We start from the raw sequence: 18,203 nt of genomic DNA, 5'->3' as shown, positions 1-18,203 counted from the left end.
AGCAAGAACGCCCCATAATAGAAGGTGAAATCTTATACTTTTAGGATTTGGGTTTTGTTTTGTGAGTAAAGGGGTTTTAGAGGTTGAGTTATAGAGGGGTTCGGCTGTGAGGGAATCCTCTGATAGGGATTTGTTTAGTGCTTTACCCCGTGGCCACCGACTTACGGTGGCCGGGGAGTCGAGGGTGCTTTTCTTCGGTGGGATTGGCAGAGAAGGAGGGAGCTGGAGAGCCTTTTGGCTCTCCCTCTTTTAGGCTAGGATGAGATTAAGCAAATGAAAATTTAGGGCCATTTTAGTCGTGTTTTTTAACATATATTTAGGGGTTAAAACAACGTCATCTAAGAGGGGGATCTCAGCGCGTTTTCGTGCTTGGGGATAATAGCAAACCTAGCCCTGTAGCTTTGTAATATCACTCGTACTTTTCAATTTTTGGGGTAAAGTTACAGTTTAGGTCCCCATGTTTTGTAATTTCATTATGAAACCATTAATTTAAATCTATTGGTATTCTTCTTTGTGCATTTATTTTCCTATGTTTATTTTTAAGTCATTGAACTTATGTGTTATATTATTTTCTTCGATGTTAGTATCTGGTCATGACATTTAAGAATCTTTTATTTTGGTCACTATTTCATATGGTTGCATTTTGGTATAATTTTAACTGGTCCTTTTGTATTTCTTGTCTAGTTTATTTTAGTCCTTAATAATATATATGGATTTTTTGTGCCTATACTGTCTAATATTTTTGTTTGTGGCCCTTGGTTGTTTATAATCACTTTTCAGTCCTTCAAGTTTCTGTTAATCCTATTTTGGTCCCTTAAATACTTATTTTTGGTGATTTTATTTTGGTTTGTAATGTTCGCTTGTTTTTATTTTAGTCCTTTATGTATGAATATATTTTACATATTGTATTATTTGTATTGTATTAAATAAATATTATTAGCTCTATTTATTGTAAATATTTTATTTCATATTTTTTCCATTCACATTTGTTTCCATTGTATTTATTTATCTATATATTATTCGAATAGTTTCAAGAACACCAATTTGTAGAATGAGTTTGGAAAGCATCACTTGGTCGAAGTGATGCGATCCGATACACCATTTTAACGAAATGGGAACTTGAGATAAATCTAATTTATTTTATTAATTAAATTTTTTTATTTAAATGATTCGATGTGTTTTTATATAGTAATTTATTTTATGCGAAGGTTGGTAGTCAATTTATATTTGATTCGCGTTTTTATATCGATGAAGAAATATTCTTTTGGTCAAGAAATAAGGAGAGATAGGAAGATGAGTGAATCTCGATATTTCTTTTCGGATTGAAGGATTTTCCCTAATAATTAATTCGATGCAAATTATTTAATCTTTAATATTTGATTTATACTTTCCACCATTTACGACAATGTATAAGCGATTAAGTACCAATTTTGGGCGCTGTGGGCTGCTAATCATTCCCCATACGTAATCGACTTCCGGACCCGTTAAATTAAATTTTTGGTAAACGCATACCGATTTTTTTCTTAAAAATGATTTTTCCTTAAAATTGTTTTAAAAGACGTTTTAGGTATTCGACCTACCTAGCTCAAAGGTCGATGGCAACTCCTGTTCCAACTAATTCAAATTAATTCAAAATCGCCAATTTTTCAAATAAAAGTCATAATTATTTTTTTAAATAATACTTAATTGTTTTTTTTAAATAGTTATGAAATCCCCTAACAACCTTACCCTCTCCTTTTATCCTAATAATTTCCTGTATACAAGTAACAATATTCTCAGGACCTCTAGGAACTCCTCAAAAACCTACATTTTCTTTCCTCCCAAGTAAAATATACAATTGCACGCCAGGCCACCTTCAGAAAAAAAACAAGAAGAGATCTCCCTTTCAACCGAGCAACAGCCCACTCCAATTCTTCACCTCATCCTCCCACTGCCCTATCAATGCAGCACAGCCTAAGAACACCCTCCCAGACTTCCTTAGAAAACACGCACTCGAGAAAAATATGATCCCGAGACTCCCTAATACCACAGAGCTTACATGTATCATCGACTGACATTCCCATTCGAGCCAGACGATGAGCAGTAGGCAAACGAACCAGGATTGCCAACCAACAGATAAAAGCATGCTTAGGCACATTCATGGAAAACCACACCAACCGATGCAAAGTAACCTTCTCGTTTCTACCCCTTATCTCATCCCAAAAGAACCTCGGTCTCCAGTCACAAACCCGACCCATCAAAGACACGGCCACACTCTTAAGCTTCAGAATTTTCCTCAGACCCCATCTGAAACTAGGCCTACACTTAACCTGTCAAGAGTCAGAGCTTTTGATGATATACTTGTGCACCCAGGGGGCCATAAAGACCCCTCACCATCAACTGAACACTTCAAATGAGAAAGCAGACAAGCTTTATTCCAAACCTTCAGCCCCCTAACACCCAAGCCACCCTCTGCCTTAGGGAAATAAATATTCTCCCAACTGAACCTTGCCCCCTTAGCAGGCACATCTCTTCCTTTCCAAGGAAACCTTGCACACAACTGCTCAACCTTCTTGATAAGTCTACAAGGCAAGATCAATTGTCTACACCAAAAATTAACAATACTAAACAGAACAACCCCAATAAGTTGTAGCCTACCTGTATAACTCAACCAACGATTGGCCCAATTCCCCATTTTCCCTTTAATTTTCTCAATCAAGCTTGCTAAATCTCATTCTGACAGTCTGCGAGGCACCAAAGGAATCCCTAATGAATAGTCATTAATGATTAAGTAAATTTTCATTTTCTATAATGAACTTTTAAAAGATACAAATTAATTATTAATATTATGATTTATAACGAAATAATCACTCGGACGTTACAAAGATAACGAAACAACCAATAAAAACCCATTAATAATTTAATATTGTCATCTTCCTAAGAAAATAAACAAGTTAACTTTGAAATCAAGGAATCCTTCAAGGGAAACTATCCCGTTAATATTAAACAAGTCACAAAAGTTCAGGCTTTGAAGAATGCTGTCATGAATTCGAAGATGATTGACCACTTTGCTCGGACTCTTCTCTAGGCTCTAGCACTATCTTCGGACTCTTATCTAGGCTCTAGCACTATCTTCGGACTCTTCTTAGGGTAAGATTCATGGCACGACCATCCTTTCATCTCCATCCATTAGCACAGCAGTGGCCCTCTGTGTCGTAATAGTGTCGGACCTTAGTGATCAAGAATAGTGATTCACTTCTCAAATGAAAGCTGCATGAAGTTGTACTTCTCAATACAATATTAAACCCAAAAGGAATTGTGTTTTAAACTTTCGCGTAGATTTAATTTATTTATTTTCACTTAAGTTCCAAGGTTTCATCATCAGGACTTGATTTTGGTGGACGAATCTTCTATTTCAATAGAAATTTTCAGCATACACAACAACTTGAACTGAAACCTTGCTTAACCAATATTAAATTATCTAGAATCAACCCGTTTTCTAATTCATACTTTTTAGGTTTTATGATAAGATTGACTATGGCTAAGAGTAAATATTACAGCAATGGCTCCATTTATATTTAACTAGTGAACAAGAGAGGGAAGATTATCAAACTAACAATTACAGTAACAACTCGCTTCCGCAACAACTTGGATGTTATCATTTTTACCATAAAAAAGATACAAAAGTACCCAATTTTCAAGTGTACCTGTAGCAATCATGGACGTAAAAATTTCAGCCTGCTAATTCAATGAGCCAACAACGGAAAAAAACACTGTGATCAAGGACAAGATCACGGCACATAAGGGAATCACCAACACAATTATCTCATTAGCATCAGTTATCATTCACGGGTATTGCTTGCAGTTTTCCTTCTTCAAATATTTGAATTAGGATTCAAATAACGGAAGGCAAACGCAATAGCATCTGCTATTTCGTGGTTGCACCGCCGTTCGAAACCGATATGCTGAGTTTAGCAGTGAATAATGGATTCACGCCTATAACAATCCGTCGGGCCCGTAATTTAATAGGGGTAACGATGAATAACACTGATAAAGAGACGTTATTGCCGTTTTTCAACCATTATTGGAAAAAAAACAAAGGGAAGAGAGAGAGAGAGAGTGAGCTGATGTGCAAAAGCAAGAGATGAACAGAAAAGCAGAACAATTCTACCGAAAATAAGAGTTTCAAAAAATCCCTAGCTCGATGAAAATGAAAGGTTTAAAGTGAGGAGAAAATAGCTTCTGGAATTTTCTTTAATTATTATGTTTGCGTTTTCAATTTAAGAAACAAAATGTATATATTTGGTCCCCCACTCTCACTCCCATTTTTCATATCTCAAAATTTTTTTTTTAAATAAATTTTTAAGAGATATATTAATTTATCATCCTCTCACCTTTTTAGAATTTATAATTTAATCGATATTTTAGAAGGTAAAGTTTAATTTTTATTTAATTTAATCTTAATTTTGTAATATGTAAGTTTATATTTTTATTTTAATTCTATTTAATTTAGTCGTGTTCTTTTAAGTTTATTCAAATTTCATTCAAAATTTTAACCTTTATTTTTCATATTTCATTACATTTTGATTATCATATTAAATTAGTGTAATTAAATAATAATCCAGATTATAAAAATTATTAAAAATGACTTATTATAATTATAATTATTATATTTTAGGATAAATTGTGCGAATTTTAGAAAACTTTATGACCGCGAAACCTGCAGTGATTGCGATGGCATCCAACGCTATCGAAAACACAGCCGTGAATGTTATTTAAATCCCTGATTTGGATTGCTTATTTTCAATCTTCGGCTAAAGAACTTCTGCTGGAGCAGATACAGATGTTGCAGGAGAAATCGCGCGGGTTGGAGCTGAAGTCAACAATTTCAAAACTGGGGATAAAGTTGTTGTCGTGCTTGGTGTAAATAGTAGTTCATATTCTCCTATTCATTTATTTTACTTGTTCAAATTTTCTTGGCTCAAGCGTACGTATGTTTGATGTTGCGCTGGACGGTTTGTTGGTTCAAGCCATGCAACTTTCACTATATGAATGCATTTTGCAATGACAGAATGATGGTGCACTTGCTGAATTTGCTGTGGTTCATTCGGGTTCCACAGTTCCAAGGTCTCCAGATGTATCAGCCGCTAATGTTGCAGTTTTGCCGATAGCTGGCCTCGCAGCTCTCCAGTCACCAAGCTTGCGATGAGCATATTTCATTTCCAGGTTTCTTTTTTTAGCCATAATTTTTTCTCCAAATTCACCCAGTTCTCTCTGGAAACTTCCACACAACGGGATGTGAAATAACCTGCGGCTTACCATTTTAGCAAATTCGAAAGCTATCCCCAACTCTCTCTTATCAAAACAACCTTGAATGGCTTCCATATCTTCGAACACTCTAAACATATCTTCAATGGTTTTAGCATATTCGAAAGCTTCCACAAGATCGACTCTCTCAGTTTCGAGGACGATTGTGCTGATTTATCTACAAGGTTATTGAGATTATGAAATGGGTTTGTTAACGTGGAGTGAAGCGATGAAGAAGAGAAATCCAACAAAATAAGCCGAAGAAGAGCTTTCCGTTTCAAAGTTGATGAGTTTTGCCAAGTTAGTGACTTAACACTCCACGTCAGCATTTCATTATCAACGTCGAATGACATTGACTAACCATTTGATTTCAAATCGATAACCAATTTGTAACTAATAAAAGTTTGATGAGAAAAACAAAAATTTATTCAAACATTAGTGATCATTTGGCTAGATTTCTGCCGCTTTGACAACAAAAAAAACCATAATCAACAAATCAATTAATTCATTAAAATCACTAAACAGGAACAAGTTACAGCACTGCAAAACAAATGCCTTCCTCCCCGGACCTTACATCATACAACTTTTTCCACAAAACCACCATCCCAGTTTTCGTTAATCTCGGTGTGTTTGGTTGCAGCAACAACCACAAAAAAATTTGATCTTTTGCCCGCCCTTACAAAAATAATAATAATAATAATAATAATAATAATAATACAGAGCCACAAACTTGAACCAATTTCTCAAGATCCTCTTCCGCCCCGTTGCCGCTTTTCTTCTAGTGCAGCAGCTTCATTCAACATGTCTGCTGCATCCTTCTGCATGTCTAACTTGGACAGAGCGACAGCTTGCATGTAAAATGCTGTCGACCAGTCGGGGTACACACATTGTGCTTGCATCGCATCTCGAAGGGCATCATCTGGTTGATCGCACAAGAGATGACAAAGACTTCTGCGTGCATAAACAGTAGGAGATACCATGGTTCCAACATCTATGAACTGCAAAGAAATGGATAAAATTAAGCATTAATGCATAAAAATGACCCATTTTTCCTTTGTGCCAATTATCTATCGTGCTGCCAAAACTTGCTATGATACAAGCAACAGGAGTCTCAGATTTCCCCACACTCATTTTTCTACATGGCAAAAATCCCAAGGTTCCAACTGATAACTTACAAGAAACACCATGAAGTACATTACTTAGAACACAGGCTCTGCGCCCTTTCGGACCATACAAATTCTGTGAATAAATCAATGAATCTGATCTATTTATCTCAGTAAGAAATGAAAATGTATACCTGAGAATAGCAATCTATAGCAGTTTTAAAATCTTTTTCACGAAATGCTACATCTCCTCGCTTTCTTGCCTCCAACATATCTCTCATTTGTTGAGTCCACTCTTGGAAGGAGAGCTGAACCAGTCCATATCCAAAGCGATTTAGTACCCCATATAATATACAGACATCTGAAAATCTACATACTTGTGATAAAGTTACCTCATTTGTTCCTTCATCGTCTTTGTAATGTGTCATTACCAAAATTTGATGGATAGCTGTTAGATCCATCCGTGAACAGGAATCACCCATTGGAGACAGTGGTTGTTGAGGAGTAGGAGGCCCCTCTTCATGTTTGGGAATTCCCAACATCACATAAGATGGAACCTACAAATAAAGACTCAAGTCCTCAAAGTCTGATAACATACAAATTGTGATATTTCCATAAGAACAAAACAGCAAATGCAAACAATATTTTCACATGCATATCCAAAAAGGAAAATGGTGGAAATTTGGGGGAAGATTGAAGGAGGACAAAAGATGGACTCACATCAGGTTTATTTTGCAATGGGGAAAGTGCAATGACAAGATCTTTGGTCTTTGGCCGCTCCCTCGGTTCATATTGCAAACATTGTGAGGCAAGATCAAAGACAACGGTTGCCTCTTCAGTAGAAAAGTTCCCCACTAGATGTGAATCCATCAAGAGAAGAATATTTTTGCCCTGTATCATATCAAGAGCCTGCATAAAATAAAATAGGAATAAATAATTTCTTTTAAAAAACGGTACTCCAAAATTTACAAATAAGGATGTAGAACTAAACACAGGAAGATTGAAGTGGCCACGGAAATAATATTTTTATTCCTTAATTCTTCATTAAAATTCATCATGCGTAAATTAGGTGGTGTCATCATATCAAATCATTGAAAATGTACAATAAAAACAAAGCAAAACATGTGTAGTTATAATTTGACTATCTGTGAGAAATCACAGATCCTTGGTTTCTACATATTCAACATTTTGAAACAAGAACCCCATTTAAAATGATCATTTAATTTTTCCATTAGGTCTAATCACCGCAAATATGTACAACTGAAATTGTGGAATAACTTCCTTATGTACATAGATTACAGCTTTCCAAGAAACTAAAGAGTGCTAAATGGATAATACTTACATGACTTGGTGGAATGTGTTTTCCACTGAGAAGATCCAAAAGGACAGTTCCAAAGCTGAATATTACACTTTCGGGAGTAACCCTTCCTAGAACACAGATGTTAATAATTTAATCAAATCAGAATCAATCAGTCAAGCTAAGAGCAATTGTAAAACAAATAAGCCATTGTTAGAGCTATCAGTCCTAGAAACTTCAAAGTTCTAAATAACGAATTTTCACAATAGACTTAGTTCACTTATATCTTTCTCAAATTATATAGTTGCACACTTGGAATCCATTGAAGCTTAAGGCATTATGATCTTCTATAAACATCTGAAATGGAAAAAACCCTCAAACACACTATCAATGCCAAGGCAAAGGCAGAAACAACGGAAAATGAAATGATCCATCCATTCGTGGTCCAACATATCAAGCATCACCCCCCTCCCCCATATTTCATAAAGATGAATTTATGGAAGCAATTCTCACATAATCTATCAAGGGAAAGCTTTTTTTAGTATGTTTAATTCATTTATAAAATACACAAATGATCATAGCTAATTTGACAAGGATTGCTCACAAGAGGTGTTTGCAAAATGTCAGTTTCTGTAGGTTTGTGTAAAACTAAAGCTCCTCCCTTCTAGCTTATGAGAATATATGAATGATCATTCAGATCAAAACATTAGAAAACATTTGACCACATAAACAAGTTTTAGGTTTACACTTACACGCTAAATGATACACTGCAGAGCAAGATTGTTTTCTTTCTCTTAACAAGAGTAAGGGGGATTTGTTCCATTGAAGATCTTTTTAGGAGCTGAATTATTTTGGGTGGAATTGGATCGTGATGGTTCTTTTAGTGGAGTTCTATTCAGAGGCGGTTGATTTTGTTTTAATGGTTTTAGGTGTTGTTTTTTCTGTTCTGTTATGTCCTTAGGTGTTGGGCAATTTTTTTCTTTTGTTGGAGGTGCAACTTAGGAATAGGGTGATTGTCTCTGGGGATTTGTGGTTGAGAATGTGAGAGCTTTAGGTAATTCTGGTTTTTTGCAATGGTGTTTATCCCAGTATGAGGGTATTCCGTGTTTTCATATGTACCGCGTGTTTTATTTAATGAAATATGAGGTTCTCTTTTCTTCCTTCCAATGTTCGTTAACATACTTGTTAATATGTGGACGAGTTAAAGAAAAAAACAAGAGAAAGGGAGAAGTTAAATAATGATAACAGTTAAAAGGTTGTTACCAACATTGTTTTCTTTCTCTTAATAAGAGTAAGGGAGAAGTCAAATAATGATAACAATTAAAAGGTTGTTACCATTTCTTAGATACTCAGGAGGTGTATACGCCAGATTGGTACTATAACTTTTTCCATCCCTGCTGTTCTTCATGAAGCCAAAACACGAAAGTCGCGGATCACCATTCTACCAAAACCATTAAAAGTGTTTCAATATGTTCTACAAAAGAAATACAAATACCTGAATAAAAAGGAGATTTGTTACAACACCTCATCAAAGAGCACCCTATACGCATTCAAATCATGGTACAGTGGACGACCTTTACTACTACAATAATCTAACGATTCAGCCATGAATAAAGCAGCTCTCAATCGCATAGCCCATTCAATAGTCTGGTTTTCCCCTGTCATGCAAATAAAGAAATGAAAATATATTCAAGCCAAAAATGAAACATTAAGTAAAGAGTAAGCAGAAAAAAAATCTGCTTTCACAGGACAATATGTTGTTATTTAAATTACTTGAAAATTAAAACTTAAGATACTATCATGCAGGATATAACTGTTTGAGAGTAAAATTAGTTGGAAACAAACTTAACAGAACACATCAATTATCACCCAACCAACACAGTTCGGCCGGAGTTAGTAATAATTGCACTCAAATTGAATGGAGAATGTTTCTTGTTTAGAAAACAAAAAGTGGTAGCAAAAACTGGAACCGTACAGTGAAATAAATGCTTTGCAAGGGTATCATTGGGCATGTATTCGGCAACAAGCAGTCTCTCGTCACCATCGCAGCAATACCCAATCAAATTAACCACTCTCTTGTGTCTCAAGTTGCCAACACCCCGAGCTTCATCCTTTAAGAAGAAACAGAAGAACAATAAGGGGAGGTCCTAAAATGGAAATAACACAATTATTTGAGGGGGAGAAAAAGAGGACAGACGGCAAATTGTTTGGGATCGGGCCAGGCAGATTTGGTGAATTTCTTGATGGAGATCCAACGGCGATTATTGTCGTTCTGGAGGCGGCCTTTGTAGACAACATTGGGGGCCTTCACACCGCCTTCGGAGACAATGAAATCGGAGCTGAAGTTGTTGGTGGCAGCCTTAAGCTCAGCTAGGGAAAACTCTGAGAAATCAGGGAAGGCCGAAGCGGTACCGGCAATGGAATCCTTCCCTCCATTCGACGGCGAGTAAGGGCCATTATTGGTCTGAGTTACCCGGTTGTTTTGGTTGTTGACGTTAAGGTGGTGGGTGTAATTGGATTTCTGCACTGAGTAGGGATTCCTGAGAAAGACCGATTCGCAGCAGCCCATAACTCGGGGATAGGGGATGTGTTGAGTCAGAAGACGAATTTATAAATCATAACCATAGAGAAACCTTTCGCCTCCGATCTTCAAAGAGAAATGAAAGAGGGAAGGGACAGAAAAGCTCTGGTGTGGGGGGGGAAGGAAGGGTAGACGACGTCGACACAGTGATTGAGAGAGAAAGGGAGTTTTTCCCCCAAAAACGTGTGAAAGAAAAAGAGAAAGAGACAGACAGCAGCTAACAGCAACAGAGCTTTCTCTTTCTCTTTTTTCTCTCTCTGTATTTGCGTTCGTCTCTTTCAGCCCTTCCTTCTGCACTGACAAAACCTTCTGTCCCTTTCTCTACTGTCTCTTTCCCTGATTTATTCATTTTGAATGACAAGTAGTCTGCTACTACCCTAGAGATGGGTAATGCCCGGATTTTCTGTTCATCCGACCAAATAAAATAGATCTTTTTTACCAGAAATTTTACTCTTATTTAAAGTTATTTACCTCGACTGTCATATATATATATATATATATATATATATATATATATATTTCGGCGTATTTTTCGAAATATCACCTTAACTTTGTATATTTTTCTGTCAGATACCATTTAGATTATATTTTTTGATTTAATACTCTTGACTGAAAGATGCGCCTTCTATAAAGCGTTTTACGGGACACGCCTTATTAAATGTGTAAAAAATTCAGATGTTAATTTTATAAATATTTTTAAACGAATGCTAAATACGTCATTAATTTATATTATGATGAGATTTATGAAAAAACGTCAACATTTAATTGTGCAGACACCCGCACCTAGGATTTGTAAATTAGCTGGGTGTCACAAATTAATGAAATCGGTATTATGTATAGTGGTTAAGTTTATTGATATTTTAGTATCACAAGTTTATTTTTTATAATAATAAATTTTTTATAATTTTAAAAATTATAAATTTCATATATTTTAAAAAAAATTATTGAATAATAATTCATTTGATCATTCAATTGTAATTAAAAATTTATTTTTATATTTTTATATTTTTAAACAATTAATTTTAAAAGACAATAATTTTCTCAAAAATATATGAATTTATAATTTTTTAAATTATAAAATATTTATTATTATCATCATCATTTTGTAAAAGAAATACTAGTTATAAAATTTTTATAAAATTATTCATATTTTAAAATACTTACCCTCAAAGTTTTTATATACTAGATTATATGTATTATGTAATTTTAATGTAAAAATTTAAATAATTTTATTAAAAATGAATAAACATTATTAATTGTTGTTAAAAATTAAAAATTAATGAATAATAATTCATTTAATCCCTCAATTGTAATTAAAAGTTTATTTTAATATTTTTTTATATTTTTAAACAATTAATTTTAAAAGGTAATAATGTTTTCAAAATTATATAAAATTTATAATTTTTAAAATTATAAAATATTTATTATTATTATCATCATCATCATTTTGTAAAAGAAATACTAGTTATAAATTTTTTATAAAATTATTCATATTTTAAAATATTTAACCTCAAAGTTTTTCTATACTAGATTATACGTATTGTTTAATTTTAATGCAAAAATCAAAATAATTTTATTAAAAAAGAATAAAAATTATTAATTGTTGTTAAAAATAAAAATTAATGAATAATAATTTATTTGATCCCTTAATTATAATTAAAAGTTTATTTTAATATTTTTTATTTTTTTAAACAATTAATTTTAAAAAAATAATTTTTTCACTAATAAACTTAACCACTACAAACATTGTCCACTTTATTTAAACCCCAGTCAGTTCACAACCTGGCGTGCGTGTGGGTGCTTGCAAAATTAAATGTGACGTTTTTACACAAATGTCACTATAATATAAATTAATGACGTATTTAACACCCGTTTAAAAATATTTACAGAACTAGTACTAGGGTCTTGCCTTCAACCACATGACGTAAAACGTGGTGTAGGAGGCTCCCTGCAAAGGGTGTTAGATTAGAAAATATAGTCTGAACAGTGTCTGACAGGGAAATATATAGGGTTAGGATGATATTTCGAGAGAAACGCCGAAAATTTCTACTATACATATAACATACATAAATATAATATTAATTTTGCATGATAAAATTTTTAAATGGTCATTAAATTATATTAAAATATTTTTTTTTAATATTAAACTTTCAAAAGTTACATAATATTTCATTCAATCCCTCAATTTTATTATAAAATGAATATCATATCTTTAATTGTCATTAAAGAAATAATGTGACATGTTAAATTAATAAAAAAATATCTCATTTAAACTTTTAATTATAAACTAAATTTGATTTTGATATTTTTTAATATTTCGAAATAATAATTCTAAAAATCAATATATATGTATTTACGATTCATTTTTAAAGTTATAAAAGTATATTTTAAAAGTATAACTTATAATTAGTCTTTTGATTCATGAAATTATAATTATTTTTTAAATGTGAATTTATTAAATTCAGAATTTTTAAAAGTATATTTTAAAAAGTATAACTTACAAGTAATCTTTTGATTCATAAAATTATTATTTTAAAAAATATGAATTTATTAAATTCACAATTTTTTAAAATTATTTTTGATTTAATTGTGATTTTATTTGAAATCTTAAAATTTATAACTTTTGAGATCTAACAATTTCAGTTATAAAAATGAAATCATTTTTTATTATGCAAGGTGATCCAATTCTTTAACTTTTGTTTGATAGTTTTAAATATAATTTTAAAAGTATATTTATAAATCAAAAATAAATTTTGAAAATTCATATATTTGAATTTTTTTTTGAAATTATTACTTAAAATTATTTTTCTGAATTTTTTAGAGAAAATGAGATATCTTTTTATTAATTTAATATGCCACATTAACCCTTAACCATAGTTAATTGTCAATGTTTCTCTTTTAACGAAATCCAAATTCAATACTCATTTTATAACGTTTTTAAAAGTTGAACGAAATAAAAAATAATTTTATTATAATTTAATGACTATTTATAAATTTATATCATACATATTAGTGTATGACATGTGCCATAGATTCTTCATATAAAACATACAATTCAACATGATCATACATAAATATATAATTTTAATTTCATTTCAAAATAAGTATTTAATTGAAAATTTATATATAAAAATATATTATTATAATCATTTTTAAATATATAAAATATAATTAAATTATTTTTTAAATTTTGATAAGATACTTTTTACGATAAACTAAAACTTGATTTGATTTAAATCTATTTAAAAAAATAATTTGATAAAATTAAATTAAATAAAAAAAGTGATAGGTTTGTGCCCATCTCTATCTACTATTATAATAGTATGAATGCCCTATGGATATTATTGTCCTCACGTGCTTCATTTGGGTTTAGGAATGGCAAACGAGCGGGTCGGGTGAGGATACCCCCTCCGTCATCCCCACCTAATATTTTTCAATTCACCACCCGCTCACCACTCATGATGGGTATAAATTTTCAAATCCACACCTATCCACCCACGCGAGTATATTCTCAAATCTATCCCCACACACACTACCCAACTGGAGACGTACCCGACTAGACCCGCCTGACAGCTAGGGGTGTGCAAAAAAATTTGATCTGACTGATCCGATCCAAAAATTTGAATATCTGATATGTTTTTCAATTTTCGCATAGTTAGGATCGGGTATCCGAATTTTTTTTTCGGATTATAGGATCGGATACGGATTGATAAAAAACATGTTCGGATTATTCGAAAACCCGAAAAAAAATTTGGGCTATATTCGAAGACCAGAAGAGGTTTTTGCATAAAGCGTGGGCATGACTTATTCATCTTGAGCTATCGCAGAAGAAGTCTACAGTTAAGGCGTGGGCATGACTTATTCATCTTGAGCTATCGCAGAAGAAGTCTACAGTTAAGGCGTGGGCACGCCTTACCAGTTTGTATAACCCTAAATTAGGGTTACAAATTTACAAAGGAAAAAGAGTTTAATGACGGTTAAAAGACTCTATGGAATCATTCTTATCTTAAAAAAAATGAGTTTAAGGCGATAATAATTACAAATGTTGGATAGGTACATAAACAAATCCATTCTCTGAGTTGTAAAAATATTATGGACACAACTTTCTCTAAGTTATTTAATCAGAGACTCTTTGTTTGTTGATGCACCTATTTCTAATTATAATAAAGTTTTACCTACCCAAAATTAAAACATGATTTCAACTCTTTCCTCACACCATCGATCAAAAAAGCTTATACAAATCTAAGCAAATGATCCAAGATGAGTAAAATATAGCCTGATGTTTGGATCTTTACCTTTGCAGTTTGCATTATCCCAATCCAGAAAAAGAATATCAAATCTAAGTTGTATTGATTTTGGGCTTTTTTTTAAGATGTTTTTGTTTTATCAATGCATGATTATACAAATTATAATGCATAAATTATTCATAATTTTCAAAATCAGCAGAATGTGTTAATGCACTTAAATTCAGAAGAATACCAAATCGATAATTCAATATACGTACATATAACATGTTTCTTAAAAATCAAAATCAATATACGAATGCTCTTAGATTCAACAGAATACCAAAATCAAAATAACGGAGTATTGACTATTGGCCTTGTATCTTGAATAGAACTAAGAAGATTAGATCTGAAAACCGGAGTATTCACCTTACGATAAATTAAAGCGGCCACAAACAACTTCTATGCAGCAAACAAGATTAGGGAAGGTGGTTTTGGATCTGTGTATAAAGTGACATACAACTCTACTACCCGTAGAGGAGACCAACATAAAGAAGATGAAGAAGGCGTACCTAAATGAGCTGGAGACCAGAGTTTGAAATTTAGAGAAGATGAAGAACTACCAGAATATCGACGCAGTAACTAGCAAGCAAAGCACGAGAGGTTTGAAAGAAAAAATTAATTAATAAACTTATCCATAATATTTGTTTAAATTATAAGTTATATATAATATTAAGATTTATAAATTAGTCTCTAAAATTATACCTAAATTCATAATGGTCCAAAATTTAATAGATATTTAGTGGGCAGGCGGATGCGGGGCGAATAAGGTCTCAAACCCATCACCCGCCCACTACCCGCGATGAGTATCACTTTCTAAATCCACACCCGCCCACTACCTACTAAAGTTATACCCATCCCCATCCCAATTGATGCGAGTACAGTACAAAATCTACGAAATTGTACCCGTTTACCATCCCTATTTGGGTTTCCTTTATTTGCTTCAAGAGTGTTTTTGTCTTATCCTCTTTTACTTCATATTTATATTTAGTTTTTTCATATTTATAATAATTTTAATTGATTTAAATCAAAATCAAAAGTTTATTTCACTGAAAATCTTTTTTTTAATTATGAAAAATAAATTATATTTTTTACAAAATATTTTTTTGTTATTTAGATATTGTAGTATAAAATATTTTCCGTTGTTTGGTTAATTTTTTAAAAAATATTTAAAATAATATTTTTTCAGTAAATAAGCATACATATTTCATAATATTTTCTTGTGGTTATCTAATTTTATTATTATAAAATTATAATTTAACTAGTAATTAATATTATCTAATTCACAATAGCTCTTTCTAATGAAGATTAGGGTAAGTGAAGACGTTGAATAATGACATAGAGATGAAACTGTAAAATTTTTATCTTTAAATTCTGGTAAAGTTAAAAAAAACATGAACACACATGATTTCTATTTCAATAAAAATAATGAAATATATATTATAAATATATATAATTTCTTGGTTTTATGTTTAGATTATTTTTTATTCTAAACTAATTGACTCTCACAACGGATTGTTAAATAGTTTTAAATTCACTCGTCAATTTGTTCTTTTAATATTAAATAGAAAATTAGGAAAACGACAAAAAATCTAATTACTCAAATTCATTATATACATACATAATTTTGATTAAACTGATTGATTAAAAATAATTAAATAGGGTTAAAAAATATAACACCAATTAAATCCAATGTTAGAAGAAAGTTAAGAGACAATGATAATAACAAATAATAGTATCCAAACAATTAAACGGAGAGAAAAATAGCACTTAAACTAAAATTTTAACTTGAAAATATTACTGAATGGATAAAAACAAAATCAAACACTGACTTTTCAAAACATAAACTTGCAATGCTCAGTACTGCTTCATAATAACCAGAAATATAATAAGAATACGTTTTCAGGCAATTAGGTAGAATAACGTGAATGGATATGAATTTAGTTATGCAAAGTCTCACCTTTACGACGTAGTATTTGAGTGAGGATCTTCTAAAAATAATTTCAAAATCATAGAAAATGTACATAACAAGTTGAGTATCCATAACAGGTTTTGTTAATTGAGCATGTTTGTTATATTTGGTATATTCATTTTAAAAAATAATGATATTTCACATCATTAAAGGATATATCACAGAAACAACTCTCACTAATAAAAAACACAAGTATAATGTAAATATGAGCACCTTAAATTCAATAAAAAAAATATATGCTTTATCATCTTTCACATCTATTATCAATATGTTTTAGGTTGATTCGTTAACATAAAACCCCAATATTCATCCAAATGCTTCGGAACTTCATAAAATATACTATCTTATAGAAGTTTATAATACAAATGCATCATACCTTCAGATTCTAAAAAGGACGAGATTAAAATTAAATTTCTTTTTCATGTTTAGAACAACTGTTCATGATGTAGATTTATAAAAAAAAAAACTCAACAACTAAGATTAAATGCAAAGTGTAAGCAGTAAATTAGAAACTTCAAAGTGTTCACAAGATTTCATCAAACCTAGGATTGAAGGGCAAAAAGTGTTTAAATTCGATTGTTATTTACGTGATGGTAGGGAGAGTCTTCAAATGCAACTCTTTTTTATATATTTGGTTTACGGGTACTCCGAAAGGAAAGGAAAATACATCCTATGACTCAATCAAGAAAGCTTTTGGCTAACGATGGAGAGAGTGCCAAAGGCATCGACGAAGAGGGTATTATTAGCTTGATCCAGTGGCAAGAAGGGTTACAAGGTTGTGAAACGAGAGGGATGAGAGGTTGGACAGAAGAATCGGTTTGGGATAAAACGGGAAGTATAAATCTGAAATTAAAAAAGGGAATTATGTTATCTGAGAAGATGAACGTTGACCTCCAGTAAACATCGTCGGTGATTAATCGGTGATGATATTTGATCGGACGATTTTAGGTAAGAGCTTTGAAGGTCAAGCTGAAAGTCTTGAAAAATGACTTTCTTTTTCAAACCGTAAGTTATTGTAATGATTTTTTTTCTTTTGACTGTGAAACATTTTCCTTCAATCAATTATTTTTCTTTAAATCAAACACATAAGAATAGGGAAACAATTTTCATAAATTGTTTTTCCCCAAACAAACGTACCGTAAAGGGGGTTAGTTCACAAAATTTAAGATCATCTTTAGAAATAAGATTACTGAAATGTAACATTAATTTGGGAATAGTGTATTATCCTATTTGATTTATTTAGCAAGAATGTAAGATTACAATGTTTAATTTAAGGAATATAAGATTACATTGATGCATCTTGTACCAAATATCCTTGTAATATATATTTTTAACGAGTTAAATTTTAATATTAAATTATAAATATTTGAATAAAAATTTACAAAAATATTTTAATTGTTACAATATCTAATTTCAAATATATATATATATATATATATATATGTATATATATATATATACTTAACATAGAATTAATTTAGTATATTAAACTTATATTTTAAATAATTTTCATAAGTATCATATTTATTTATATAAAATATAATATAATATAAAAACAATATTATGGTCTCGAGTGGACGGATATATTCTTTTTTAATGTATAAGATCTATTTTTTCTAATAACTTAAAGTTAAACATTCTTTTAAATAATTACATTTTTATAATAATATTTTTCATCTCA

At 31.4% G+C, this 18,203-nt stretch overlaps 1 protein-coding gene across 1 annotated transcript; it reads right to left on the bottom strand.

Moving 5' to 3' along the window:
• Window positions 1-5,769: 5,769 nt before the first annotated feature.
• Window positions 5,770-10,528, bottom strand: LOC120211092 (serine/threonine-protein kinase BSK1-like). Its single transcript, XM_039209717.1, has 9 exons — window positions 9,884-10,528; window positions 9,662-9,797; window positions 9,211-9,344; window positions 9,022-9,127; window positions 7,732-7,817; window positions 7,110-7,298; window positions 6,782-6,946; window positions 6,584-6,697; window positions 5,770-6,284 (listed from the first exon to the last, which is right to left on the bottom strand). The coding sequence occupies exons 1-9, from the start codon at window positions 10,253-10,255 to the stop codon at window positions 6,030-6,032; spliced, it is 1,557 nt and encodes a 518-aa protein (XP_039065648.1). The 5' UTR covers window positions 10,256-10,528; the 3' UTR covers window positions 5,770-6,029.
• Window positions 10,529-18,203: the final 7,675 nt, after the last annotated feature.

This window comes from Hibiscus syriacus, unplaced genomic scaffold, assembly GCF_006381635.1.
Source record: "Hibiscus syriacus cultivar Baekdansim isolate YM2019G1 unplaced genomic scaffold, ASM638163v2 tig00109957_pilon, whole genome shotgun sequence".
Lineage (NCBI taxonomy): Eukaryota > Viridiplantae > Streptophyta > Magnoliopsida > Malvales > Malvaceae > Hibiscus > Hibiscus syriacus.
This window is presented reverse-complemented; position numbering and strand designations above follow the sequence as displayed.

Bases quoted from the DNA above. Each gene is read 5' to 3' on its own strand.
- LOC120211092 (XM_039209717.1), bottom strand. From the start codon at position 10,255: ATGGGCTGCTGCGAATCGGTCTTTCTCAGGAATCCCTACTCAGTGCAG. The intron at 9,128-9,210 runs GTGTTGTAACAA...TGGTTTTGGTAG, and splicing joins ATAGGGTGCTCTTTGATGAG to AATGGTGATCCGCGACTTTC. The intron at 6,947-7,109 runs GTGAGTCCATCT...CTTTATTTGTAG, and splicing joins CATTGCAAAATAAACCTGAT to GTTCCATCTTATGTGATGTT.